Here is a 27,992-nt window from a genome sequence, read left to right as displayed (position 1 = left end):
TTTAATTCACATATATTAACTTCATAAGTAGTACTGTAGTACTTTTAATTGTCACATTTGTATAATCCTCTTAGATTCTAATTAGTAACACTTCTATAAATTGGTTTCCCCCCTTTAATATCAATTTAAGTGTGCCACTTCAAAGTTACATATTATTTCCCTTTTTAAATCACATCAAATATTTAGCATTTTATTACCTACAACTTTAAAATTACTAATCCCCTTTAAAACTACATAACATATATAAATCAGATTCTGCATGGTTTCCCCTTCCTAATTCCATAAAAATTTATCTACAATTTCAGAGAAGAAAAAGGACATATTTATCTACTCATTTAATCCTAAACCCTAATGCCAATTTCATTTCAGCTCTTCTCCTATATCATTTCATTTATTTCAGTCTTTTTATTACACATATTGTATTAATTATTCCATTCATATTTAAACCAAAAGAAATAAAAAGGAAAATCAGCATTCCAATCCTCAAAGTATTTCAATATATTTGATAAACATAGTCCATATATTTATTGTATTTACCTCTTAAACATAAAGGAAAAAAGCATTGCCAAAAAAATAACAATTCTATTATCCACCTTATATGTCCCAATTTCACAACTACAAATTTATCTATATTATTCTCCAGCACCTTGCAGAATCCCCTCTCCCAGTATCATTCAGCCATTATCTCTGTGTAAGAAATTTACTCCCATTTTAAAAAAATTCCCATATTCCTTTGTTCCCAAATCCTGTTTCTTTTCGCTTCTTTCCCCTAACATTTCCCCCTTTATTATTTCACTCCAGTTTTTAACCCCCTCTCTATTTTTAGATATCTTCTGCCCTTAGAATTTCTGCTGATTCTTTTCTCCTTTTTTCATTTTCTGGATATTTCCCTCTTTATTCAATTTCCCAGACCTCCAATATTTATTCCCAATTCTTTTTCTTTTTCCTTCTGGATTCCTTTGTTTTCGATGGTGATTAAAGATGGCCCCTTCTGAAATTTGCTCCACCTCTTCTTCTGTGCTTTGTCTTTGTTGTTCATACTCTGCAATCGCCTCTTCAAAAAATTTAAAAACTAAGCCCAAAGTTTCACCTCTTTTTTGTAAAGTTTCCTTAATGTTTCCAAGTTCCATTTTTAGTGCCTGAAGAGATATCATCATTTTACAATTTTCTATTTAATCCAATTAATGTCTTTAAAGTTAACTTCCAATCGTCTGCTTTATTTCCTTTCTCTCAGCTTTTAGTCCTCAGCTAGTCCAAAACCAAGTCCATAACAGAATCAACAATTAATCCAAGGGCAGAATCTTCCTGTATCTTTCTTTACTTCAATATTTCAATTTTCCAAAACACTTATTTTATTGTATCAATTTTCCTTGTATTTTTAAGAAACAGAGTCTTTTTTAAAAAAAAAAGTCAAGTTGACTTGTTGTAACAAGTCCACACCTCCTCTTTTCTTTTTCTTCCCAATTATTCAGAGCTTTTCAAACCACAATCTTCCAAAAAGATCAAATCCAATTAATATAAGTTTCCTCTTTAGCGATCTATAGTTCAGCTTGAGTTAGTGCTTATATGAAATCAAAATATACTCATTCAAGTTAGTTGTGTAATTCCTTCTACAGCTTCTACCTCTCTTGACTCGAACCTCCGTCACTGTCAAAGGCAATTCACACCTTTTTTTTTAACTTCTTTCAATTCGCTGCTTTGAGTCCTTTCTTAAAGATACTTTGTGATGTTAATCCAGAGGGTAATTTCCATTTAATTATATCATCCCGTTCCTCCTGCTGTTCGCTTCTTCCACTCTCTCCTGCCCAATACTTATTCCAGTCGAATCTTCCCCTTCAGGGTGGCCATTTTAGACCACCGCTTCAAGTGTCTTCAGGAGGGAGCTTTGCCAAATGGAGGGGGAGGATTTGCGTCTCCCCTCTACCCAGCTGATGGTCTCCCTTTCCTCCACCGCCCTTACGAGGCAGCTTGTGCCCCAAATCTAAAAGATAGGGGCTCTCCGACGCCGAAGCACAGACCAAAGCCGCGCACAATCGCGGTCAGCGGTCTGTCTTCGGGGAGGCTCAAAACCGGAAAGCCCCCCCTGCAGCACTCTTGTGGTCCTAATCTGGAACTCCTGCTGCTTCTGTTTAGCATCCCATGCATCCTGAGATTACGACTCTTAAATGATGTGATCACATGATGTTGTACTTTATAAATAAATACTTCTCTTAATGATGGCAATCTCTTCCAAATTGCCATCTTAACCTAACAACCACCTGCACTTGAGAAAATTCCCTTTGTATCAATGTCACAGAATAGAAAAAGACAGACATAGGAAGCCATAGACTCAAAGTTGGAAGGGATTGCCTCTTAGTGGAGGAATCCAGAAATAAAATAAAAATTGGATAACTGGCCAAGTCCAACTTCAACATATTCAGTGAAGAGGAATCCCTTACCTTCCTAAGTAATTGTCAAAACTACTCTGATTTGTAGTATGTTCTGGTTTCCTATAATCTCTTCATAGGATTTAATTGCCAATTGCTTTATCATCCCCTTTTTAATTTCAGATGGTTCCAAGTCTAGTTCTTAAATGGTAGTTCTTAAATGGTAGTTCTTAAATGGGATATGATACTTTTGAGGTGGGGTCTGATCAATGTAGCATAGAATGAGATTACTAGAATTAGGAAAGCAAAGTTGTTCCTCTGTGCAAATGTAGTTCTTGTTCTGAAAATGAGAGCTAGTCTTAAAAGAGAAGTCAGGGTTTGTTTTTCCATGATTGGGCTCAGAAGTTGTAAACCAAAGACTATTTATAATATAAATGCAAGCAAATATTTTGTCATCTATTGGGAACATTTATAATTTTATTATTACAAAACATTTCAGTATCTGTTTAGTACATATAGAAGACTAGTGTATAAATAATCTTGCTTGAATTTTATGCAGAAATTGGTAGAATCATATTTTCTGGATAAGACTGCTTATATGAACAAAGAAATTGCAAAGACTTAACAAGGATTTGTTTATAAACAATTTTAATGATGGACTGTTCAAAGGTATTGGTTGAAAAGAACCAAAATATGTATGCTCAGTGACAAAAGCTTTCACAGATAGGTTTTCCAATGTGCAAAGTTGGTACTTTATTAAAAGCAGAATTTATATCATTTCAACAGTAGAATCACTTATGCCCTTGTGCTTTTCACAGGGAAGTGTGCCTCTTGAATCCTCATATGTAGTGGGGCATGTGGCCTCAGCCCCCAAAGAACAAAACCTAACTACTTTGTTCAGTGACGGGGAAAGCAGTCAGGTATGATTTTATGTGGAATTTGACCTGAGGAAAAACCCTTGCTCAGTTTGATTTACAGTGCAGCTGAGGGGAAAAAATCATTTTTATCAATCTTTTTGTGGCACCTGCAATCTTGATTTTTTATTGTGAAAGTCTAGAATAGCTACCATGTATTATGTTTTATTTGCTCTTTGTGCACCTTGCTTTATTTTAAGTCTGCAAAGCTATGCTACCTTTTCTTTATAATAAAGAGAATAAATGTTTATACATGATATGTTCTTCAAATTTAAAGGGTCTTAAAAATGACTTTGTTCGGAACATCTTATGGACATTTGAAGATATTCACATGTTGGTAGGTTCAAATATGCCCATATTTGGAGGAGGAAGATACCCTGCTGTCAGCTTGCGTCTCAGGTGAATTAAGTGAATTAGATAGCTCCCTGTTGAAAAATGCTACTGTTGTTTTTCCTTATAATTCGTTGCTAAAAAGTCACTTCAAAAATGAATTCCTTATTCAATATGAACTAAGCTTAAGTAATTCCAATAGATGAGGAGATTTTAAAAAGTCTAATCTATGTTTTGCCTATTTGGCAAAAAAACCACCAAGTGCTCAGTGTGTTTAATATATTAAATACGAAGGATTTAAAATATGTAAAATATTGATAGGTCAAAGTCTTTTATATTTTGGTTGTATTCTGTATAGTTCCTGTTTTTGTGCTCTGTACTTCACTTACAATTAATTATTTAATTTTTATGATCTTCTGATCACTTGGTTTTAAAGGACAACCTTGACGTTGCTTCTTAAATTGAAGTTTCCAATACATAATAGAAATAAAATTACAAAAATGATCATTATTTCAAAATTACTGTTGATTTCATATCCACTGTAAATGTTCCTATTTTCCTGTTAGTCCTCCTGATAGTTAATATTCACAGGTTTATATTGTATTAACTTAGTATTTAATTTGGAATCAACACTTCTATTTATATTTTTAATGAGCCCTAACTATTATTTTATTGAAATAACATTAGAACATTTTTATTTGAAGGGATAACAATAAGCCAATTAATGTGCTAACAGGAATTGATTATTGGTTGGACAACTTGATCTGCAATGTTCCAGAACTTGTTATGTGTTTTCATGTAAACGGAATTGTTCAGGTAAGTTTTCAGTCAAAATACTCTGATTGCTTTCTTAATCTCAATCAGCAAAAGAATAAGTCAGAGGCTTAACATATACTTTTGCTATGATTTTATCCAATGTGGTATCCCCTATATATATAACATATGTATATATGTTCTGATGTAACCTTTGAAGTTCCTAGCTAGCTTACCTAGCTAGGAACCTACCTAGCTTACCTGAAGAACGCACCAGTTGAAGAAAATGAAAAGCCATCCATTTCAAGTAAAGTTGCTATAGCAAGTAGAGAGCAGCCCATCTGAGACTTCATTGTACGCACATATTATTTGTAAGCAGTATTGTACTTTCAACAGTAACAGAAACTTGCATTTATGCATGTTAATAACTGTGAGTTCTATATTATACATAAAACATATAAAAAGTTGTGCAAGCTTTTCAGCTGTACAGGTAGTCCTCAATTTAGTGGAGCCTGCTCATTATGATTGCAAGTGGTGACAGCCATTAAGCCTTGCTTAACAATCCCCACCCCCTGCTGTTCCTGGTGCAGTCAACAGGAAGAAATGGAGTTAAATGGAGTATGGAGTGCCTCTGGTGGAGAATCTTGCAGTCCCGGTCCTCCCAAGCTCTCCCCCGCCTCCTGAAACTCCCTGTACCACACCCACCTCTCAAAGTTGCCATGGGCTGTAGGGAAAGCACTGCCGCATCCCTCTTGGTTGGTAGTAAGGACAAACTACTGCAAGCGCACTGCAGTGACCGTAACGTCAGGACCAGGTTGTAAATAGCTTTTGGGACATCCACCATAACTTCAAACAATTGCTAAATGAGGACTATCTGTATAATGAAACTTTTGCAACAAGTACCCCAGATAGTATATTTTTTTCAGTTCTACAAATTATTTCATTTTTGTTGCAGAAATATGAAATGATTAAGACAGAAGATATACCCAATTTGGAAAACTCCAATTTCTCTACTAAAGTAATAAAAGATATTGCTCAAAATATCTTATCTTTTCTGAAATCAAATTGTACAAAAGAAGGACATACATACTGGCTATTTAAAGGTAAACTTCCCCCTGGCCAATCGTGTTTTTTTTATTTTGTTTTTGAAAGGGTGATTTGCCATATGGTTATGATTGGAATGAAATACAGTAGAGAAGGCTCACAGTTCTTAGAAAATGAAGAACATAGTGAAGTAGCAATCTCTTCCCCCAACGTTTCTAATCACTGGCTTCATTGACAATGCATAGAATGTCTCTCTTCATTTACACCAGGATAAAGAGATAGTATTTTGTGCTATTAAGTTTGTGTTTGCCACTACTGTGATCTTGTGAGCTTTCAGGCTTTCTGAAAGGGAGTAATAGCAATAGCACTTAGACTTATATACAACTTCACAGGGCTTTACAGCCCTCTCTAAGCCAGGGGTCGCCAACCTTTTAGACCTCAGGGACCACCAAACTCATAATTTTAGATCCCAGGGACCACTAACCGGTTCTGTGGGAGTGGCCTAATTTGTGGGTGTAGCTTGGTGGTCATGTGACTGGCTGGGCATGGCTTGTATGTAAATATTATAAATATTTATATAAATATTGAATTTTTTATAAAAAAGAGCAACTTTTACCCAAGAGCAGGCAGGCAGATTGAGTTGCTCACAGAATCACAGTTTCATTCAGAGTTCTATCTCTGCGCAGCCTGGATTAATTGCTTTGTGGGGGTGCTCTGGGAGTGAGATTTCTCTGCGGCCCACCAAAATTTTCTCACGGCCCACCAGTGGGCAACTGCTGCTCTAAGCATTTTACTGAGTCAGCATATTGCTCCCAACAACCTAGGTCCTAATTTTGCTGACCTCAGAAGGATGGAAGGCCTTGAGCCTAGTTAGTTTCGGACTCCTGGCAGTGATCAGAATTAGCCTGCAGTACTGCATTCTAACCACTGCACCACCACAGTTCATACGTCTAACATCTTAATGTACAATATGCATGTAACCAAACAGGAAAAAAGTTTCAAATTTTTCAGTTACCCGTGTTGTTTGGAAGACCTTCAGCCATAATAATGGTTAGGTAAACGGAAAGGAGAGCATATCTTAGTCATTAGCTTTATATTCTAAAATACTACTGAATTACCAACAATTCTGGCTTTTTATTCTTTGGACTTCTAATTTTATCAGACAAACTGATGGAAAACATTTTTCTTTTCAGCAAGTGGAAGTGATATAGTGAAGTTGTATGATCTCACTACCCTGTGTGAAGAAACAGAAGATAAATACCAAAACCCTTTCACAATGCCAGTAGCAATTCTTCTCTACAAGTAAGTTATTCTATATATCATGAGGATTCAAATCTTTATAAAGAAGGGTTGGGTGACTCTTGTACTATGTACACTCAAGATCTTTACTGAAAGTAAAATGTTAATCCTAGTGGCTATGTAAAGTGTTAATTCTATAGGCAGTTGTTTTGAATCAGCACTTAACTTTTTAAAAAGTAATTAAATGGAATCTGGCAATGGGTTTTATATTGTAGGAGGCAAGAATACAAGGGAAAAAAGCGAAATATTTTGTTGAGCAAATTGTTATATTGTTATAATGATAACATACTATCTGTATAGCAACCTGTCCTATAATTATGTTGAGTAATAATGAAAATTCATTTTCAATTACATCTCATTAAATGATTTATTACAGCATTTGATCCCAATGTCGAAATACTAATAGTAGTAAGTGCTAATTTGTGTACAAGAAAATTAGAAAATGCACTGTTGGATTTTATTTTAATTTTGTAATCATCTAGGTCCATGTTGACAAATCTATGCCACGTGTGCCAGAAGTGGCACGCAGAGCTATTTCCCCCTGCACACGAAAGGTTGCCCGGAACAGTCCCATTGCTCATGCGTGCGTGCGCCACCGCCCGATAACTGATTGTCGGGTATCTGGTGCGCATGCAGAGGGTGTGTGTGCGGGAAATGCACATGCATGCATAGAGATACGCTGTGTGTGAGGGGATTGCGTGTGCATGCGCAGATGGGCTGTGCATGAGGGGAATTGCACATGCATGCGCAGACGCACTGTGCTCAAGAGAATCGTGTGCGCAAAGATGCATGTGTGCAAAAACACACAGCGCACGAAGGAATCAGGCATGCGCAGATGCGCGGTGTGTGAGGGGGGTCGTGCGCCAATGTGCAGGGGGCGTGGGGATGGCCAGCATGCATTGCCTTGTGGATGTGCCACCACTGATCTAGGTATTTGAAGAAGTTGACATGAAAAAATGTAATTTATAACTCATACTGGTTTGTACCACAAGAATAGACAAGATCTTTTGGGAGGGTAGGTGTTCAGTTTAATTATTTTCTCTTTTGAAAGCAAAGAAAACATTAAGCCAACTTTATTTAGCTTGCTTTAGCCAAAATGAACCGGTGTGGGGTCCATTAGAACTAAAGCCAGCCCTAGCAAACTGTTTATCAGAGAGTGAAATACCTCATAATCTTTATAGGATTTTTATCAGTTGTTTTCTAAGACAAAAATGTGTTGGGGGGGTTGATGTATGTTATGTGTTTAAAAGCAAAACTTATGCTGAAGTACTACAAAGATAACATTCAAAACAGTACGTGTGAAATTGAGAATTAATTTAAAGCATGTAAGAAAAGTTTGTCTTCAATGTTATCAGCATTTTCTTGTCATTAAAATATTTACAATGCATTCTTTTCTGATACACATTTAAAATAAAATTTCAGTAGATATTTGAAATGTGAGAACTTTTTTTATTTTTTGCTCCCTTTTGCTTAGAGTTGCGTGCAATATGATGTTGAAAAAAACTCAAAACCGGAAATATTATGGTACTATTAGGACTTTACTCCTTAACTGCGTAAAATTATTGGACAAGGGCAGGCATCCTCAAGTAAGAATTAATATACTCTTGTTTCCATATCACCTAGTCAAAAACATTTTATGTAGACTGGTTAAAATTAAGTATATATTTGATTTCCAATTACAGTGGAAGACTCTTCATATTTATGCAATCTCGCTGAATTCTAGATTGCACATAATGTTAAGGCACTTCAATGAACTTTGGCTGTATACATTCTCTTCATGTGGTTTAAAATATCTGTAATTTGGTATATCTGGCTTATATTTGAACCTGGCTTATTTTAATAAAGCACAGTTAACTCAATTTGCCTTTTTTCAGCTATAACAGTTAAAATACTGGAACCATGACCTTACTGGGGAATTTTGGGTTGAAAACATATTTTCACATTCTGCCAAAATAATGTTTAGTGTTATAAGTGAACTATGAGTACATCCTACTCTATCATTTAAAATAATCATGTTTTAACTACAATTTTACCTTAAATCCATTTTTAAATCAATTTGTAAAAAAAAAAATCTAGTGCTGGGAGACCTTTTGAATTCTTATTTCTGTCTTTATTTCAAATAAGATTATTGCTTCAGCAAATTACATGCTCTCAGAACTGTTCCAATTAGATGAGCCAAAAAAAGAAGAAAGTGAATTTCCTTTAAATGGCAACTCTGATGAAAGTTATAGTGAAGATGAAGAAGAAATGCCCGATAGTGACGAAAATGGATTTTATAGCACCAGCTCAGATTTTCCAGATGACAGCAAAGCTGTTGCTATAATCAAATCTGTTGGAGAATTGTCGGTACCTGAAAAATACAAGTCTACCCATCAAATACGTGTAAGTTTATCTACTGCATTTGAAATGCCACCAGTTAATATTGGAATTATATTTTATGGTCTAAATCTAAATATGTGGGATTCCTTTCTGTCAGGGTAATTAATATGAGAGGAGGAGATTTCAGTTGAAAATTAGCTCCATTGGGCCTTCAGTGAAAATGTGTGCCTTTCAAAAATAAATGTCCAAATAATTTATTTCAAGTAAATAACTTCATATTGCTTTTTTTCTGAAGTCCTGCATGATAAATTATCAACATTTTTGAGTTGTTAGAATCTTTTAAACGTATGTTAGAGAAATCAGTTATCTTGTCATCCCTAACCTACCACTGGTCTTTTTACTTTTTCTTTCTTCATTCTTAATTCTAAATTTATGTGTTCATTTTTTTAAAAATGTGCATGTATCTGTATGTCCTCTGTGTATAATATGGATTGCATCCGTACACTCTTAAACAATTCGCCAAATCCCAACAATATCATTTGACTGTATACAACCACTACTGCTTCTGGTTGTCTTTGATGAGAGGCTATTCCTTGCTGCAAAGAATCATTGGAAAAAGTATATTCATAACTTTCTGGAGTGACAACAGGGAAGGGATCATCATTACTTTGGGGTGTGTGTGTGTGAGAGAGATATACTTTAGAGCAGGAGAACTACCATACAACTAAGAAGCTTTACTTATGAATACTGGATTTCCTAACATCTTTGGATGAAGACTTTATAACATGAATTCTGAACCCATAGATATTGGATAGACAGATTCTACATAAAGTAGATGGTGCTGTAGGCCTTTCTGGACTGTTTACAATAATTAGTGAAAAAAGGTTGCATTTCAAATTTCAACAGTTATTTATACATATTAGAAATCACATGATTTTCATTTGTATATAATTCTAATTTTGTCCTATGTCTGGTGACTTTCTGTCCGTATTAAACCTTTCCCTTAATTGTGTATATAAAAACCATTGAAAAGTGAATCCTGCAGTCAACTGTTCTCTTGATTTCATTTTAAGCTTATATTCTTTATAAGAATGGTGTCTTCGTTGGTTTTCAATGAGAATATAAGCTGAATTCCACCTTCTTTTGTCTTTTCTATAAAGCCTAGCTGTTCCTTTCCTGTTTGCCATGACACTGAAGAACGATGCAGACTAGTACTCAGCTATGTTCTTGAAGTAAGTTATGTAACTGAGAAGTGTGCTATTTAACAGTTTTTTTTTAATGGGTGCATGGTGGTACAGTATTGAAATGCTTTTTTCTTTTAACAAATAGGGCTTGAAATCGGTTGATAGGAGTATCAAGAAGGAAAATGATCTTCCTGCAGCGGACCCCAATATACCTATCCCTTTAAAATACGAAGATGAATCATCAACAGCTAGCCCTGAGTGCCTTGAAAAACAGATGGCCTTGTTTTTAGGCAAGAGTAAGTTTGGTTTGTTGCATCCTAAATGGCTTTTCACAGACGCTAAACCTCTTTGTCAAGAAAGCTTTTAGCCCAAAATATTGTTTTCTTTATAAAGTGATTGTGTTACTTTGAATTATATGTAAAACTCTGCTATTTTAATGTGTTTGTCTACATTTAGTGTATTTATTATGAGACCTTTGCCAATTTGGTCTAGTGGGGAAAGCACCAAGCTAGAAACCTGTAGACTGTGAATTCTAGTCCTTTCTTCAGACATGAAAGCCAGCTGAGTGACTTTAGGCTGGACTCTTTCTCTTTGTCCATGATGTTGGGTTTTGGGTGTCAAGCTAGTTTGTCAGTTCCTGTTTTACAACCAATGGATTAATATTCAGTGGATCAAAAAACCAAAAAAAAAACAAAAAGCAGAACCTGCACTTGCGGGAAAATGCTAGGGAAAAAAATGGTTATGAGATATTTGAACATTCAGTTACTGTTTTAACAGTAATAGCAATAGCACTTAGACTTTGTCATAGGTAAGTTGTTAAGATATATTTTAAGTAAGTGGCTTTAAATAATTCAATGTGTTGATAGAACATTGTTTTGATCCTATATAAAGTAATCCTATATAAAGTAATAAGCAAAGGTTCTCCATGCCTTTATATGTATGTCTTCAAAATTTATGGTACATATTCAGTTTAATTTGAATAAGGAATTTTATCCCAATATTCAAAATGGCTAAATTGCTCATTTTAAGCTAAATTGAATTAATCCTTTTAACTTTTATGTTAAGATTGCTAATCATTCTGTCATTTTTAATTCTAGTGGGGTCATTCCAGGAAGTTAAACATTCCAATCAGTCAGGAATGATCCCTGGATCCTGGCAATATAAAATGAAACTTCAGCTAATTTTAAAATCTTCAAAGGCTTATTATGTTCTTTCTGGTGCTGCTGTGAGTCTTCAGAAATATGGGAGAGCATTACGGTACATAAGATTGGCTTTACAGTGTTATGGTAAGTAGGACTTTTATTATATATCTCAGATGTATATTTTTATATCTACTCTAACACTCCTAATTTCTTTATATCTGAGGGTTTTAAACTGGCTGCTTCAAATACAAATTATTTTACAGTTTAATTATTTCTAATATCTCTGGAGATGTCAGTCAGCAGGCAGATTGGTGAGGTTTCTTCCTACCCCTCATTCCCCAGCCTCCTAGGATGCTCAGACCCACCCCAGTTTAACTTTCAATGAAGCAGGAGCATCCGGTTAGTAAATGTATAAATAAAGCATTGAATTGTAACCCTGATATATTTTTATTTTCTAAAAATGTCTAAGAAAACTGGGGAGCTCAGAGGTATCTTATTCCAGAGATATGATGCTAGCAGTTTGTTTTACTGCATGCTGACTTCTGATTTGCTATTTTTTTAAAATCAAATCATTACAAAATCAAAAGAAGGAGATTGACAGTTCGCTGATACCCACCATCTGAATATAAATATAGATTCAGGCAATTATATTTGCTACTAGAAAAACACTAGTAAACACCACTTTTAGTACTTGCAATTTATGCAGGTATGCTTGATGTTAGAAGTTAGATAAATCGACTTTTATTTCTTGAATCTGCCAGAAGGTTTAAGGTTAGAATAGTACAATTCTTCCTAATGTGGTTTCTTAGTAATGAGATATACTAATTTCCACTTCACCAACATCCTTTCTGATTTTTCCCCCAATTAGATGCATATTGCTGCCTCTTCATGAACATGCTTTCTGAAGTACTCCTGTTTCTTTGTCAGAGTTTAACTCTTTGTGGTGATATTCAATTAATGCTGGCTCAGAATTCAAACAACAGAGCTGCATATCTTGAAGAATATAACTTTCAAACAAAAGAAGATCAGGAAATACTGCATAGTCTACATCGAGAGTCTAGCTGTCAAGGTAATCATGACTGCAACCTGTATGTAGCAATATGTCAAGCAGCTCTCTAAATCAAAATAATTAATAAAAGAACTATACTTTTTTTCAGCAGCAATATATTGCCCTTTGAATTATTTTTGCCATAAAATGTTTGGGTTCAGTAAAATAAGCAATAGCTGTGCATTTTATTATATAATATAAGACTTTTAATGTATGTTTTGTTTCCTCAAACAATTTTTAAGGAATTGTTTGAAGCTGATCTCTAGCCAATATCATTATGAAGGACATGTATACTCCATGTAATTCCAGAATAATTTGACTATTGGTCGTGCTTGTTTAACAGTTTAGCAACTGTTCATAGTTATGAGAGTGATGAAAAAAATAACTACAACAATTTTTCACATTTATGACTTTTGCATGTCTCTGGAACAAAAGAAAGCTGAAATAAGATCAAAAGGGCAGTCCTCATTTAGCAACTGCCTTACTTACAATGGTAATGGAAAAGTAACTTTATGACTAATCTTTACATTTATGAATTTTTCAGGTCTGTAAACTAAAAGAAAGCTGAAGCCAGATCGTAAACACAATTGTAATTTCATTCAACTGACTTGCTGGTCTCAATTGTGGCCTAAGCAAGGACTAACTGTAAAGTCAACAGATAGAGTTATATGATATAGATTTGTCTGTATAGAGATATAGATACAGATATAATAGTAATCCAAATGGCTGTAATGAGGAGGCTAGTTTTCTAAAATCTGGATGTTCAGGTTCTGATCTGTATTCCAACCAATAGATAGCACATTGTAATTAACCTTTTATTTGTTTGCCCGTATCAAATTTGTAAATGATAATAGACATTGATTTAAAACTTGAATTTTTATATAGTATTTAAGCTTTCTTTAGTCTAAATGGAAAGAATAGGAGTTGGACACAGCTCTAGACAACTTTCAAGAATTGAAGCCATCTTAAAAGATGGTGGCTATGTGGGTCAAAAGGCCTCTGCTGACAGTATTGAAAATTAATGAGGTACAGCAAAACCTAGATGGGAGTACCCCCTATATTACTTTATTACTTTACTGTATTACTTATTACTATGGCCACTGAGTTTGGCCACTATGGCCAAAGATTCCATTTCATATCAAATTAGAATGGATCTAAACATAACTTTAGCTAGAAATATCTAGAACAGATCTGCAATAGGATATTTTTGTCTTCTTGGTCAACAATGGATTATTGGCTCAGTTTATACATAGTAGCTCTTACAAACACTTAACAATCTTTTGCATGTACAAATAATGTATAACTAATAGCTGATTCCAGAATCCTCCTTAAATTGTTTTTCAATAGCTTTTCACATACTTCTGTGTTAATGGATTTAATATAGAAATATCCATATAGTAAGTATTTGGCCATTTATTATGCTAACTTTTTCTTGCAGTATTTTCTTGGGCTACTGACCTCTCTACAGATTTGGAATGCCAGCTTTCTGTTAGCTGCAAATGTTATGAGGCAGCTCATGAAATTTTGGTTTTTAGTAATTTAAAAGAGCAGAATCCAGAGCAGTATACCCAAGTGGTGAAGAGAATGGGCAATATTCAAAATGAAATTGGAGTATTTTATATGAACCAAGCTGCTGCTTTACAAAGTGAAAGAGTAGGCAAGTATATTTATGTGTGTATGTCTGTATTTTAGCCAATCTGTATATGTATATATTCTATTGGTATTTTAAGCATGGATCTACAATTGTCAGAAAACAATCCAAAAGTAGAAGACAGTGTGTTGACTTTGTACAATACAATTGAGAAACTGCTATGCAGAATATAATTAAGTATAATTGTAAAGCATTATGAAGTCACTTCCACAAAAGTAGGTGATACTGATTTCATATGCATACATTGTCAATTTAGGAAAATAATTGAAAATAAGCTATAGAACTTGATGCTCCTTTGCCTAGTGTTTCTTTCAAATGCCAAGCTGATTTCTCAATCCGGCTACTAGTTGCACATTACTGGCAGAAAGCAAAAATAACATTTATTTTATAATTTTATTTATTTATCTATTTATTAAACTTATATTGCTGCACATCTTCCCAAAGGTGAGTCTCAGTGGACAACAGACAGATTAAACTGCGTATAAAGAAAACAATGTAAAACATATAAAAATCATTTTAAAAGGTAAATATTATATTTAAAAAAAGATATAAACCTTAGGTGAGAATAATTATAAGAATAACAACAGTGAAGCCATCTAAGAAAGTCTTTAGGTCTTAAAGGACCTTCCGGAATGTCAGAAAAGTTGGAGTTGGGGGAAGGAGAGAATATAAGAATGCTTATCTTATGCAAAATTTTCCTAGGTTTTTTTTTTTTTTGGTGGGGGGGGGAAGGGTTCATTTATAACTTGATACTATATAGAAAAGATCAAGCAGAATTTGCATCTGTGATCTGATAATTTATATATTTTAATCAGATCAAAACTTATGATTTCTGTGCTCTTTTTCAAAACAAAATCGGCAAACATTTTAATAACATACACAAGATTGTTAACATGAAAACATAATTAAATATGCTTTTTGAAGAATAGTCTGTCTTAGGAGTAATTTTCCTGTGAAGTCTAAGAATTTAGATTTAGATCCTTAACTATTTATGACGTTTTCACAATTCTGGTAGTCATCATGGAACCAAAAAGTTCAGGAAGAAAAAAGTTGGAAACAGTGTTTTAAAAGTACTTATTTACTTGTTTTTGTACTGCCATGCGGCTGACTCCTGAGAGCTTCCACTCTGTCTCTTGGAAAAACAAAAACATTTGAAATGTTCTTTATGCATTTGAAGTAAACACATTTTACTTCATTTTCCAGAATGGTGTTCAAATGTTTATTCCATATTTTTTTTTCTGATTCCTTTGAATGAAATGGGTTCCTTTCCTTTTTTTCTGTTACAGAGAGCAAAATGGTATCTACAGCAGAGCAGCAACTTTGGAAGAAAAGTTTCTCTTTTTTTGAAAAAGGGATTCAGAACTTTGAATCTATTGATGATTCAACCAATGCTGCTCTTCTCTTGTGTAACATGGGAAGGTTAATGCGGATTTGTGCACATGCGCACTGTGTTGTGGGCGGAGACTTCAAAAGAGAATTTTCTCCTGAAGAGGCTCTTTATTATAATAAGGTAAGGCTAGGCCTACACATTTAAGCGGCCTGCAATACATCCATAGAAAAATATGTCTGCACACTATTTTTATCATCATGGCATAGGCTTAAGTTTTCAGGTATACTACAATAACATTAGTATGAACCTCATGGACTTCTAAAGCTAATATTTATTATGCAGTTTTATCTTTGCTATGGGCAAGAAATTCATATTAGTATCTAAATTTTATCCTAGCAATATTGTTTAAATCATTTTTTCAAACTTAAAACTACTTTAAATTTTTTTAAAGGTTTTTAATAAAATATGGATAGGTAGCTTTTACTGTTCTTGATTCAGATTGTTTTTCCACTGGATTATTTATATTAGTAAGTACTTTCATTGGGTCTTCGCGTTGTAACATTAGATAAATATGTTGTGGAAGCCCAAATAGCTCTTTACTTTATCTTTTTCCACATTCTTACCTTAATAGAAAACAATCACAAGGGAACTATAGAACATTGTTTTTCAAAAGTGTAATGAACACTTTGGGTATAAGGCCCTGATCTGTGATCATAAAAGGATATTGCTTTGCATATATAAGAATTTATACTGAATCTTTCATCAATTGATATTTGAAAACTTGATAAATTGTGAAAATATTTTCAGAATCCAGAATGTGTAGAGAGATTTAAAAACTGCAGTAATATTCTGTAATTTTTGACTCTTTGATATACTCAGATATCCCAAATTCCCAATCAGTATTCCCAAAGGTTAGGAATTCTATAGTCCTTTATATCTGGAGAATTCCACATCGAGAAACTCTGGACGACAGTCCTCTTATTATAATTGTATTTATACTTAGTGTTAAAAATCAGCCCACACTATTGACTGCCCTTTGTGAAAATTACAATAATATTATTACTGGTTTCCATACATCTGTAAATGTCTCATATTCCATAATCATTAAATCTTATAGGCTGTTGATTATTATCTGAAGGCCTTACGATCATTGAACAAAAGAGAAGTCCATCCAGCTGTTTGGGATTCTGTCAACTGGGAACTGTCCACTACATATTTTACCATGGCAACTCTGCTGCAAGATTATGCACCGTTATCTAGGAAAGCTCAGGAACAGGTATCAGATTTGATCTGATTATTGAAAATCAACTATTTGCTTTACCAATGGGTAAATAATGAGGATCTATATGTGCAATAATAATAAGATAATAATTATTATGCCATAATAATAAGATTGTTAGTTACTGAATGGCTATATTATTTTTCTGTTAAGTTTCTATCAAATAATTCTACCGAATTTAAGCTGAAGTTTAAAACAACTAAATCAAAAACTGTATTGTAATATACACATTTACAAAGGTCCAAAAATCTGGCATTTGCATCTTGAAACAAAATTGTTGATGATTTCTGACACACCTCCAAGACAAACGGAAGTTCATACAAGGTTGCAATAAATAAGGAAGGCTATATTCAGATAACTGTTCCTTAGGAATCCCATTGATAGGATTATGAACAGGATTATCAAAGTGCTCTATTGGTTATTGGTACACTTGGGACAATTTTTCCAAGAGATAGGTGCCTCCTCCATTATTTCAGACAGAAATGCACAATCTGAGATCCTTTTCAGAGGCCCATGGGCCTTAAAGCTATTTCAATCATTTCTACTGAATTGTAAATACTGTATGAAAAAAAGGTCAAACTGTGCATATAGTGAGTATTCACTTTAACTGTATTCAGTTAATATAATTTATTTGTAAATAAGTATACTTCTAAATTAAATCAGATCAAGTATATTTTTTTTGGTCCAGGCTCCACTGACCATGCTTTAGACTGTCATGCCATTCATCTGATGTCCTGGTCAGCTATGGAAACCTGGAAGGAAATTCAGGGAAATCAACATCACTTTCTGTCTCTCTCTGACATAGGTCATTCTTGTGGGATTACCAATGCAGTTTCAATGGTGAACCTAGGCCTGAAAATAGATTTCATGTGATATCATTGGGAGACAAATTATATGATCACTTTCAAGGCTTATAATACTTTTATCACTTTGGAAAGGATTAGAAAAGGGGTTATAAGTTGAAGTGATTTTCATATAAATTTTGAATGTTTTTCTTTTGCGTATTTTAGATAGAAAAAGAAGTTAGTGAATCAATGATGAAATCTTTGAAATACTGTGATGTTGAATTAGTGACCACAAGGCAACCTCTTTGCCAGTACCGGGCAGCCACAATTCACCACAGGTTGGCTTCCATGTACCACAGCTGTTTGAGAAATCAGGTATTTTCTCCAAAAATGTACGGTTACATGGTCTTTCTTTCACTGTGCATGCTTATAAACGTGTATGTTGGCAAAATGTTCTAATATAAAACACTGTTCTCATGAACTGACTTGTCAAAATACGTTATTGTTGAAGGTTGGGGATGAGCATCAGCGAAAACAGCACAGGATACTGGTTGATCTTCATTACAATAAAGCTGTGAAGTTTTTTCAGCTCTTGAAGGATGCACCATGTGAACTTCTCCGTGTGCAATTAGAAAGAGTGGCATTTGCTGAATTTCAGATGACAAGTAAGTAAAGTAAATTAAAGCATTTCCTTAATTTAGGATACAGATCCAATTTTAAATAGATGAGTAGTTTCTGAGAACCTGTTGGTAATGGCTTTGAACAAAATGTTCAAAAAAAAAGGTGCAGATTCCTATTTTGATGAACTATTTATGTTGCTTACCTTTCTGATTCTACTAGGTCAGAATAGCAGCACTGGAAAACTAAAGACTTTGTCTGGGGCCTTAGATATAATGATTCAGTGCCAGTCTGTTTTTCAATCTATCAGGAAAGAGCTTGGTGCTGAATGTGAACAGGTAACTATTACTTTTTAATTTGCATATTATGTTCAGATTTTTTTGCATATTGTATATCATGGTTAGTCAAAGTATCAAAGTTCATATTCTTTACAAATGTTTATATTTCAAAGTTCATATTTGTTAGAAAAAGATGTTTGACTGGACAGATTCAATTTTATCACTTCATTTTAATTACTTTTAAAAAAAATTATAGAGTTCTGATCTAATAAAATTCCAAAGGGATACTATATAGACATTAAAGTAATTCCATAACACCCTTTTGTTTAGAAATGTGTTGATGACTCAAACAATGCTGAGAGAGTTCCTATTGAAGATCTGTCTACTGGTACTAACCTTAATAAAGAAGAAGTATTGAAGCTCCTTAGTATATTTGAATCTCGATTGTCTTTTCTTCTTCTTCAATTCATCAAGTTACTTTCGTCAACCAAAAAGAAAACTAGGTAAGTGCAAGCATATTTTGTTACTTTCATTTAAGATTTAATTCCAAACCACAGAGAAATTTCTCTTTAAATATGAATTTGAATCACTGGCTGGCTATCAGTACCCTAAATAGAAATCCTAGAATAGTTTTATGAAATCTGCAGAGTTTCCCACTGCTATTTTATGTGTGTTCTATGCAGGGGTAGGATTCAATTTTTTTAACAACCGGTTCTGTGGGCATGGCTTAGTTGGTGGGCATGGCTTGGGGGTAATGTGACTGGTTGGGTGTGGCCAACTCAACATCACTCACATCGAGGCACGCATCTCCTCGCCTGGCCTCTTGTGACTGTGGGGATGCTGCAACAGTCGTAAGTGTGAAAAATGGTCATAAGTCACTTTTTTCAGTGCAATTGTAACACTCCACACAAGCAAAGTACCAGCAAAGGAGGGTACCAGTTTCTTCAAAGTACCAGTTTCTGCCCATATGCAGGGGTGGGATTCAAATTTTTTTACAACCAGTTCTGTGGGCGTGGCTTGGTGATCATATGACTGGGTGGACGTGGCTTGGTGGTCATGTTATTGGCTGGGTGTGGCCAACTCAATTTCACTCACATCGAGGCATGCATCTCCTCAGCTGGCCTCTTGTGACTATGGGGATGCTGCAACAGTCGTAAGTGTGAAAAATAGTCATAAGTCACTTTTTTCAGTGCCATTATTTTGAATGGTCACTCCACACAAACACAGTACCAGCAAAGGAGGGGAAAAAAACTCTAGAGATGTTCCTGAGACAGGAAGTCTAGTCCTGCCAAGAATGTAATAAGGGTTAACTGAGAGGCAGTTTCTGTAAGCAACACCAGAATGTTTCCTTCCTGCCTTCCTTATAGGATTAGGCCAGTAATTTCTTCTAACAACCGGTTCTCCAAACTGCTTAGAATGTTAACAACTGGTTCTAGCGAATAGGTGCGAACCTGTAAAATCCCACCCCTGGTTCTGTACGTATGGTCATATTTCAAGATGCACAAACAGTTGGGCAAACTATTCATTTTAGTGTTTCATTTTATTTATTTATTTGATTTGATTTGTCAATCATTTACAAGATAATAGGTATAAGTATATACATAGTTATGAATACATGAAATGGGTACATATAAGAAAAATAAAAGAAACAATAGGACAGGGACAGTAGGCATGTTGGTGCGCTTATGCACGCCCCCTACAGACCTCTTAGGAAAGGGGTGAGGTCAATAGTAGACAGTCTAAGGTTAAAGTTTTGGGGGCTTGGGGAAGAAACCACAGAGTCAGGTAGAGTATTCCAGACATTGATCACTCTGTTGCTGAAGACGTATTTCCTGCAATCAAGTTTGGTGCGGTTAACCTTGAGTTTGTATCTATTGTGTGCTCTTGTGTTGTTATGGTTGAAGCTGAAGTATTCATTGACAGGTAGGACATTGCAATGTATGATTTTCATTTGCTCCATGTTCTTAGCTTATGTGAGCCATGTTGTGATGCTACATATATTCTGTTGAACATAGAAGATTTAGATAGGAACTGAAGATACCGTAAAAGGGTATTTATCCTTGTTTTCAGGTATCTACATGTGTCAGGCAAATTCTGATTTCTTTCATATGTGCTTAATTCATGCTTACATTTCATATGTGGTAGTAACGATAAAAGTAATAAATGACATGCTTTTGTGTAGTTTACTGAATCTAGGAGCTGTTATATCAAGTCATGAAAGTTTTTGTTTTTAGCATTAAGCTCTTATTACTTGATTCAACCAAATGGGGAAAAGCTGTCAGTGTTTGTTTTTATAAGAAAGGAAGGGAAAGATAATCTGCAATCTTGCCAATAAAAAGTAATCAATTTAAAACTAACGATAAAAGAAAAGGAGATGAATGTATGGCAGGTTGAAATTGTAATAGAAGAGTCACAGGAATTGTATTAGAATTTCTAAATCTCCACAAGATGGCAATATAAATACAGAACATAAAGAATAAAATTCCTATTTCATAAATGATTTCATAAATGATTTATTTCTTATATAACCTGTTGATATCAATAATTGCTGTAATTCTATTTATACTCTATAGTAATATAAGTTTATTGTACATGGCCATAGTTTTAGAAGTTTGAAATTTTCATTTGGGGCAGATGGAAGGGAACTAAAAATCAGTATTTTTTTTTTCAGAGTGTGATATAAATCACCAGCTGTATTATATTTTGCTCAGTAAGACATGATTTCTGAAAGATCATACAGGTAGTCCTTGTTTAGCAACTGCCTTGTGTTATATGACCCATCTTCACAACTACGCCCTTTGCCGGTCTGTAAAGCAAATCAAGATAATAAATGCAATTGTAGTTTTACTTAATGATCACTTCACATCACAACCAAGCTGATCCCAATTGTGGTCTCTAAATAAGGACCACTTGAACTTTTGAGATTATTTTTGAACTCTTTAATTATGACTGATATAACACTTCTGTGTGCCAGCAGTGAAGAGCCATAATAGCAGAATTGCCATTGTTCTGTGGTTTGGGACTTGGTATCTAAATTCAAAGTTTAGGTTTGATAAATTTTAATCAGCATATTGTATTGTATCACGGTTTTCAAGAGATAGATGATGTGAATATTGCCCTAGTTTGCATCTGCATTTATATAATTTGATAACTTGCAGATGTCAACAGAGTCCATTTAGAACATTTTTCTTGCTGTGACATGGAACTTATTCAAACATTGAAGTTACAATGTGATAACCGATTGTAAGCTTCAGAGAAAATAAATAAAAGAGCAAAAGGCACGCTTTTAGAATTCCTTTTGATTATATGAAATTAATTTTGCTATTAAGAAACCAACTAACCTTAAACTACCTAGGGAGACATTTGAGTTAAATATTCTGTATAGAAAGATTAGGAGTGCTCCATGAATTTATTTAAACTCTCTGCTAAACTTCACATTTTGAAATCCAAAGCAGTGAGAGTGTTCATAGAGATACAATTTCTTAATTTGATACTTTTCCTCTTTGATTAAAATAAAATGTAAGAGGTTTTCTTCATAGAAATCTATAGATAGTATTGCATTAAGAGAATATATAACCCAATCAATATAACTGCAGTGCATGAATCATGTTGCTATTATTACATGCCTTTCAATATGTTTGGCTATATAATCCATTTTAAATTGATAATTAGAAAAACAATTAGGGATATTCTGATAGAATTATTGCAATTGGAATTGTCTAACTGGTACGTATAATAATTTAGGCTGTTGCTTCTGTTGCCAAGCGTTAGTACTTTAATTGCTTCTTGTTTTGAGTGAAAATATTTGCAGAAAATATCTGCTTTCTTATCAAAAAGGATGGGAAAGAAACATGGAGATGGACATCTTCAGTTATCTTTATATAAGGATGCATTTTTAAAAGATTATGTTTTTGATCCAATAATTACCACCAAAATGAAGCTTTTGCACCCCTTGAAAAACTGTTTTAAGGATTTGGACAACTTTTGGAACCTTCAGTTTGCGGGGGAGGGGAAATAGATGTATATTAGGAAACTCTCCGTCTTGTTCCTAATGATGTGCTGTAGGAAAGACAGTTTATTTAATTAGGGATGCGATGGCTCAGTGGATAAGATGCTGAGCTTGTCGATCAGAAAGGTCAGCAGTCTTGTGGTTCAAATCCCTAGTACTGCATAACGGGGTAAGCTCCCGTTATTTGTCCCAGCTTCTGGCAATCTATATTCAGCAATTAGAAAGCATGTAAAAAAAATGCAAGTAGAAAAATAGGGACCACTTATGTGAGAAGGTAACAGTGTTCTGTGTGCCGTCAGCATTTAGTCATGCCGGCCACATGAGCACGGACGTCTTCTGACAGCGCTGGCTCTTTGGCTTTGTAACGGAGATGAGCACTGGCCTTTAGAGCCGGAAACGACTAGCACGTATGTGCGAGGGGAACCTTTACCTTTACCTTAGGAAAGACAATATTTTTCAGAGTTCTTTATGCATTTGGATAACCTCTGTTCCACTTTACTTTTCTCTAGCAGTAAAGATGATGAAAACCTTAAAGTGAATAAGTATGCTTACTCACTTCTCCTGCGATCAGCAGCAAACAAAAATCTAACTTTACTGGAAAGAACAGATGTTATTTTAAGCATACTTCAGCAGCTGACTCAGGACAATGAAGGACATAATCTGGGAATTCAATGATCCACCTTAATGCCGGCATACTGCATTGTGGTAAATCAGTGCCTTGATCAAAATGGAATGTGTGCTTCTGTCCAATATGGACTTCTTGATTTTATTTATATTGTTACATATTTAAGATTGTACAGTTGGAAAAATAAACTTTCACCATTATTCTTTAAATGCCACTATGAAGGATTTTTTTTTTTGTTTATTTTATTTATTTGTTAAATTTACTTGCCATCTGTCTCACCATGGGGCTACTCTAGGAGGCTTACAATAACAAAAAGGAAGAAAAATGAAAAGACGTGTAGAAGAGAGAAGTGAAATAATAGAGTAATAAAGTAACAATGACAAAGGAACACAACAAGAATAAATACATCAATATAATAACAAAAAGCTGAAGAGCAGAAAGCGGGGTGAGGAGTCTGCCATCAATCTAGCAACCACACCGAATGTGGGACTCACCCATTTGGACCCCAGGCCAACCAGCAGAACCAGGTCTTCAGATCCTCACAGAAGGATAGGAGGGAAGGGGCTGATTTTACTTTAGCAAGATACCTGAACCATGCCTGGCTCAGGAATTTTGGGAGTTGAAATCCACAAGTCAGTAAGAGCTCATAGTTCCCCACCTCTAACTTATTAGAGGATGAAATGTTCCAGAGGATGGGTGCTGTAGCAGAGAAGGCTCTTCTTTATCCTACTAGTTGGAGTTCTTTGACTGACAGGATCCAAAATCTGCCCTCTGCCAGCATGGATAGGATGGGCTTGTCCTTACAGGATAAGACAGGTCATTATTTATCAAATGTATAGGGGCACCCATTTATGTCACAAAAGTGGGTGGTGTATAACAATTAAAACTATGTATAAAAAGATCAATGATTAAAAATGTAAAGTAATTATTATTAAAATATAAAAGACCACCAGGCACAACTGAGTGAATATTTACCAGTGTCCTTGGGTTCTCAAACCTAAAGACATAGTCAGGTCTTGGGAGACTTCAAGCACATTAAGAGGATAGAGCTAACCTCCCTTCAGGGGGAAGAATGTGGATAAGGCAGATGAACTATTTTGCATTTCAGCCACCATTTTCTTCAGAAATGCGAATAAAGTTGTATATGAAAATGTGTTTTATTGAAAATGAGCCCTATAGGCCAGCATTTTATAACTTTTGTTTTGTGTTCCTGTTGCCTACTCTTCCCAAAAGCTACATTTGTATTTTACAGAGTTAGCAATGATAGCATTTATTGCAACCTAATGGCACCTTAGCTATTTGTTTAGGATATTTTGGTCTATATCTATTTTGCATTAGTAGACACCTCTGAAATTTTTATGGTGTCACAGATGTCTCATTAAAAGCTTCCCATGGCTAATTACTGTACAGTTTGTCAGGCATGCCTGCTAAAATTTGTGCAGGAACCTAAATAAATGGCAGAGGACAACTCCAATCGGAAAAAACACAAAACTGTTTGCCATGAGGTTATTTAATAACAGCTGCTTTCATTTGTCTTAGAGTGAGAAGTTCACATGTTAAAATAACAAAACAATATTATGATTCTATTTATAAGCACAATTCTTGCAGCATATACCTCTTGGGATCCCTGAGTGATTGCTTCAAACTTCTGTTGCAAGGTCTGGTCAGAACAATTCTGCCCATGCAGCAATTCAGCATATGCAAGCTGGATATTGTGTGACCTCTTTTCTGTCATATCCATGGTTTTACAGATTAAATATCCAATATTTTTCTGTCACTTTGAAGATAAGTCCGCCATTTTTGACCTAGCCCTTTCACTTATTTTCTTCTCGTTAACCGCAGCAGTTTCTATGTACTGATACCCAACTTCCATTTTTCTGTCTTAATTTCCCATCTACTTCCACCCTCCAATGTTTAAGTTGATCATTCTTTATTGTCTTTTAGTCATCATCCAAAATTACTATATAGCAGCTTTCTTCTTTTTCTCTTTTTTTAAAATGAGTTTCAGTAAATTTATAGAAAATATTTTTAGAAGTGTCTCTAGACCATCTTTCAATCAGAAATACATTGTCCATGTTTTAAAAATATTTTTAAGTTCAAAAAAACAAAACAATTTATATGGTAGTGTTAGTAGAATGCTAGCTTAAAAATCAAGGTGACTATGTTTCTAACAATAGGTCCTGAGCGCATATGAGCAATTTGGTTTCTGTATAGTTATTTCTATAGAATTAACTTTCAGCGGTGTAGGGAAATACCCACCTGTGTGTAACATACTCAAGGCATTATAGCTTCTGTTTTTTTTAAAAAAAATGGAGGCCATAATGTAATCATATTATGTCTGAGAATTGCCCCATTGCTTAATCAAATATTCAATGCAGCCTTTAAATGTGTTCATTTTTCTTTCCTTGGGCCAACTTCTATTATTTTGCCCTCTTCTGAATGCTTCCCACACCAAATGTTAAAAAAATAATTTCGAGATTTCGCTATATATTCCAGTGTGGTGTAGAATCATTTAACAGAATTCCTAATCTTAGCTCTAGTTACTCATTGCCCTAATTTTCATTCTGACAGCTTTTTCTCTGTTCCTGGAGACTAGAGAATACTTTGGACAGCTATCAATGCAGTTTTGGCAGAAATCAACCCCTTTCTTATGCAGTGGAAGAGATGCAAGCTATTTAATTTAAATTAAGTACTGTAATTAATATCTATTTGACAAACTAATTTATAATGGTTGTACTATAGAATGAGTTAGCGTCCTATGTACTGAGTTACAGTATTAACAAACCAATCCTTTGAAGCAACAGATTCCTTAAATGGTTTGCAAATTTTGAAAACAATCTAAAACAGAACCTGTTAGATGAATTTTACCCATCACTTTTATTTATAACTAGCCAATAACCCAGCGTTGCACATGTATTTATCCCAATCCTGTATTAGACAGGAAAATCCTGTAGTCGGGACTCACGCTGTTGTACTGTCTCTCGTGCAGTATCACTATTCTTTTATTCCTCCACAAGAGGGAGCCCCCTTATTGTGAAGCCATTACCATGGCAAGTCCACTGTGCTGTACAGTAGAAACCATTTTAAGGCACACACCTTCGAGAGGTGTTAGGGGTGTCTTACCCCCACAGTATTTGTTTCCAGAGGGTAAGTCATCTGTGTACTAAGTTTGGTTGAAATTGCTCAAGGCATTCCAGAGTTATGCTGGAACCTACACACATACACACATCAGTTTTTTATATAAGAAGAAAAAAAAGCTGATAGATAGAAGATGATTTGATAAATATTAATTTGCAGAAGATTAAATGTAGCCTATTTTTCCTCCTTAACAGCAATTCCTACTTTATCAAATGTTAAACAAAAGATTTTTTTTGAACAGCTGATGGTAATACCCCTGTTACAAATAAAGCTGTTTTGGACCATAGTTCTATTACTATCCCTGTGTTTTATGTTTCATTCTCATGAGACCGATCCTTTTCAGTAGAAAATGTGTAAGGAAAATGAAATACCTTTAAGCTAATAGGTCCCTCTAATTTTGGTTGTTAAAATGGATATCCCAACACCTTCAAAGATTATTGTAGGCTTTAAATTGTAGCAAAACAACACACACGGAAATTATATATTATTGAATGTCTTGCTTATTATTTATGCCCTTTAATGAAATGGTAGCATCTCTCATTAGGCAGCCAGATGTTCCTTTAACCATATTAAGTAGCAACTACTATTCTCAAAACAATATTTTCTGAAATAATGCTTTTTATAATTAGTGGGTTTTAAAGAGTGAGATATTAGATGATGAACAAGAAAGTTATCTTCACTTTGAAATGTAGTTGATAATGTAGTTTAATGTGTGGCTCTTATGTAACTTGTATGCGAGGATTTGACTTGAAAAGGGCTTTGTTGTCAGAATGGAAAGCTTAAATAGATTGTGGATGAAGAAAAACGTTCAGTGGAGTTTGAAGGGAATTCTCCAGAACAGAGAGCATTTTAAGACTAATAGAAACCAGATGGGCTTCTTGCTGTGAGGGGAATGTTAAGCTGTCTACCTGTTACTTTGTGCTCTGCACTGTAGAATCAACACTGTAGCCCACTGCTATGAAGCTCTTATTTGAGGAGAACTTAAGAGTTGACATAAAAATGAAAAACAGAAACACAACCCTTGAAATACAGGAACTGAAATAATTCTGCAAGAGCTGACTGGATCATACATATAATTATGCTGACCAGTGACTACAAAAACAGCGGAATTGCTTTAGTGCCCATAAACCCTGTCCTTTATATTATATAAGCAGCAATTCTCTACCCCACTAGCTTTATAGTTAATGTACTTTGGCATCAGAGACAAATTGCAGAGCAGGAACTGTCAGTTCTGAAACCAGAGCACTAAATAACTAGTGTAAGGTACCTTTTGTTCTCTACTGGAGCAGTAGGGCATCATACTTTCTGTCCGAACAAATTACGGGGATACTAATGTGTAAGCTTTCACATACGTATCATGCTTTCTAGTGAGGCATCTGAAAGACCTCTCAGTTAAAAACTGTCACACAAGGTTCCCTAACAGAACAGTGTCTCTTACCTTGTCGTTCTATTGGATCAGCTTTGGCAAATTCACTAATATGTTCTTCGGCTTACACAGAGCAGATTTAGAAATATAAAAAGCAAAGTAATCAAAGATACAGTACTGTTGTCTAGAGCAGGGGTCACCAACCTTTTGGACCTCAGGGACCACCAAACTCATAATTTTAAATCCCAGGGACCACTAACCGGTTCTGTGGGCGTGGCCTAATTTGTGGGTATGGCTTGGTCATGTGAATGGCTTTACTTTTTTTCTTATCTAATGCGTTCAATTTAATTGGTTGTTTCTGTGCTCTGCTTCCCTAACATACAGCCTGATGAATGTATTTATTCAAGTATGATAATCATCTATTTTTAACTTCTACTAAGGAAATGCAAAAACATGATTTAAAGCTACAATTCAGATTCTTTTTGTATAAACGAAGTTAACTTATCAAACATTA

General features: G+C 34.7%; 1 protein-coding gene across 6 annotated transcripts in view; it reads left to right on the top strand.

Moving 5' to 3' along the window:
* The window catches only part of EDRF1 (erythroid differentiation regulatory factor 1), a 30,787-nt gene extending 7,604 nt beyond the window's left edge, over positions 1-23,183 (top strand). For 2 of the 6 annotated variants that reach the window (XM_026704948.2, XM_087932545.1), the window contains exons 7-25: positions 3,185-3,286; positions 3,558-3,679; positions 4,315-4,426; positions 5,319-5,466; positions 6,601-6,709; positions 8,181-8,292; positions 8,831-9,088; positions 10,186-10,257; positions 10,355-10,505; positions 11,307-11,495; positions 12,220-12,420; positions 13,838-14,056; positions 15,337-15,560; positions 16,498-16,656; positions 17,670-17,819; positions 17,956-18,109; positions 18,285-18,400; positions 18,671-18,843; positions 22,859-23,183. In XM_026704948.2, coding sequence (XP_026560733.1) covers positions 3,185-3,286; positions 3,558-3,679; positions 4,315-4,426; positions 5,319-5,466; positions 6,601-6,709; positions 8,181-8,292; positions 8,831-9,088; positions 10,186-10,257; positions 10,355-10,505; positions 11,307-11,495; positions 12,220-12,420; positions 13,838-14,056; positions 15,337-15,560; positions 16,498-16,656; positions 17,670-17,819; positions 17,956-18,109; positions 18,285-18,400; positions 18,671-18,843; positions 22,859-23,024 — 2,937 coding nt within the window. In that variant the 3' untranslated portion in view covers positions 23,025-23,183. Of the gene's footprint in view, positions 1-3,184; positions 3,287-3,557; positions 3,680-4,314; positions 4,427-5,318; positions 5,467-6,600; positions 6,710-8,180; positions 8,293-8,830; positions 9,089-10,185; positions 10,258-10,354; positions 10,506-11,306; positions 11,496-12,219; positions 12,421-13,837; positions 14,057-15,336; positions 15,561-16,497; positions 16,657-17,669; positions 17,820-17,955; positions 18,110-18,284; positions 18,401-18,670; positions 18,844-20,308; positions 20,507-22,858 lie in introns of those variants that run through there. The other 4 variants (XM_087932544.1, XM_087932546.1, XM_026704949.2 and 1 more) reach the window with 4 other exon arrangements.
* The last annotated feature ends 4,809 nt before the right edge of the window (positions 23,184-27,992 follow it).

Source organism: Pseudonaja textilis, chromosome 4 (genome assembly GCF_049901715.1).
Source record: "Pseudonaja textilis isolate UNSWEBS1 chromosome 4, rPseTex1.2, whole genome shotgun sequence".
In the NCBI taxonomy this organism is placed as follows: Eukaryota; Metazoa; Chordata; class Lepidosauria; order Squamata; family Elapidae; genus Pseudonaja; species Pseudonaja textilis.
Note: the sequence above shows the minus strand (reverse complement) of the source record. Positions and strands in the feature narration are given on the sequence as shown.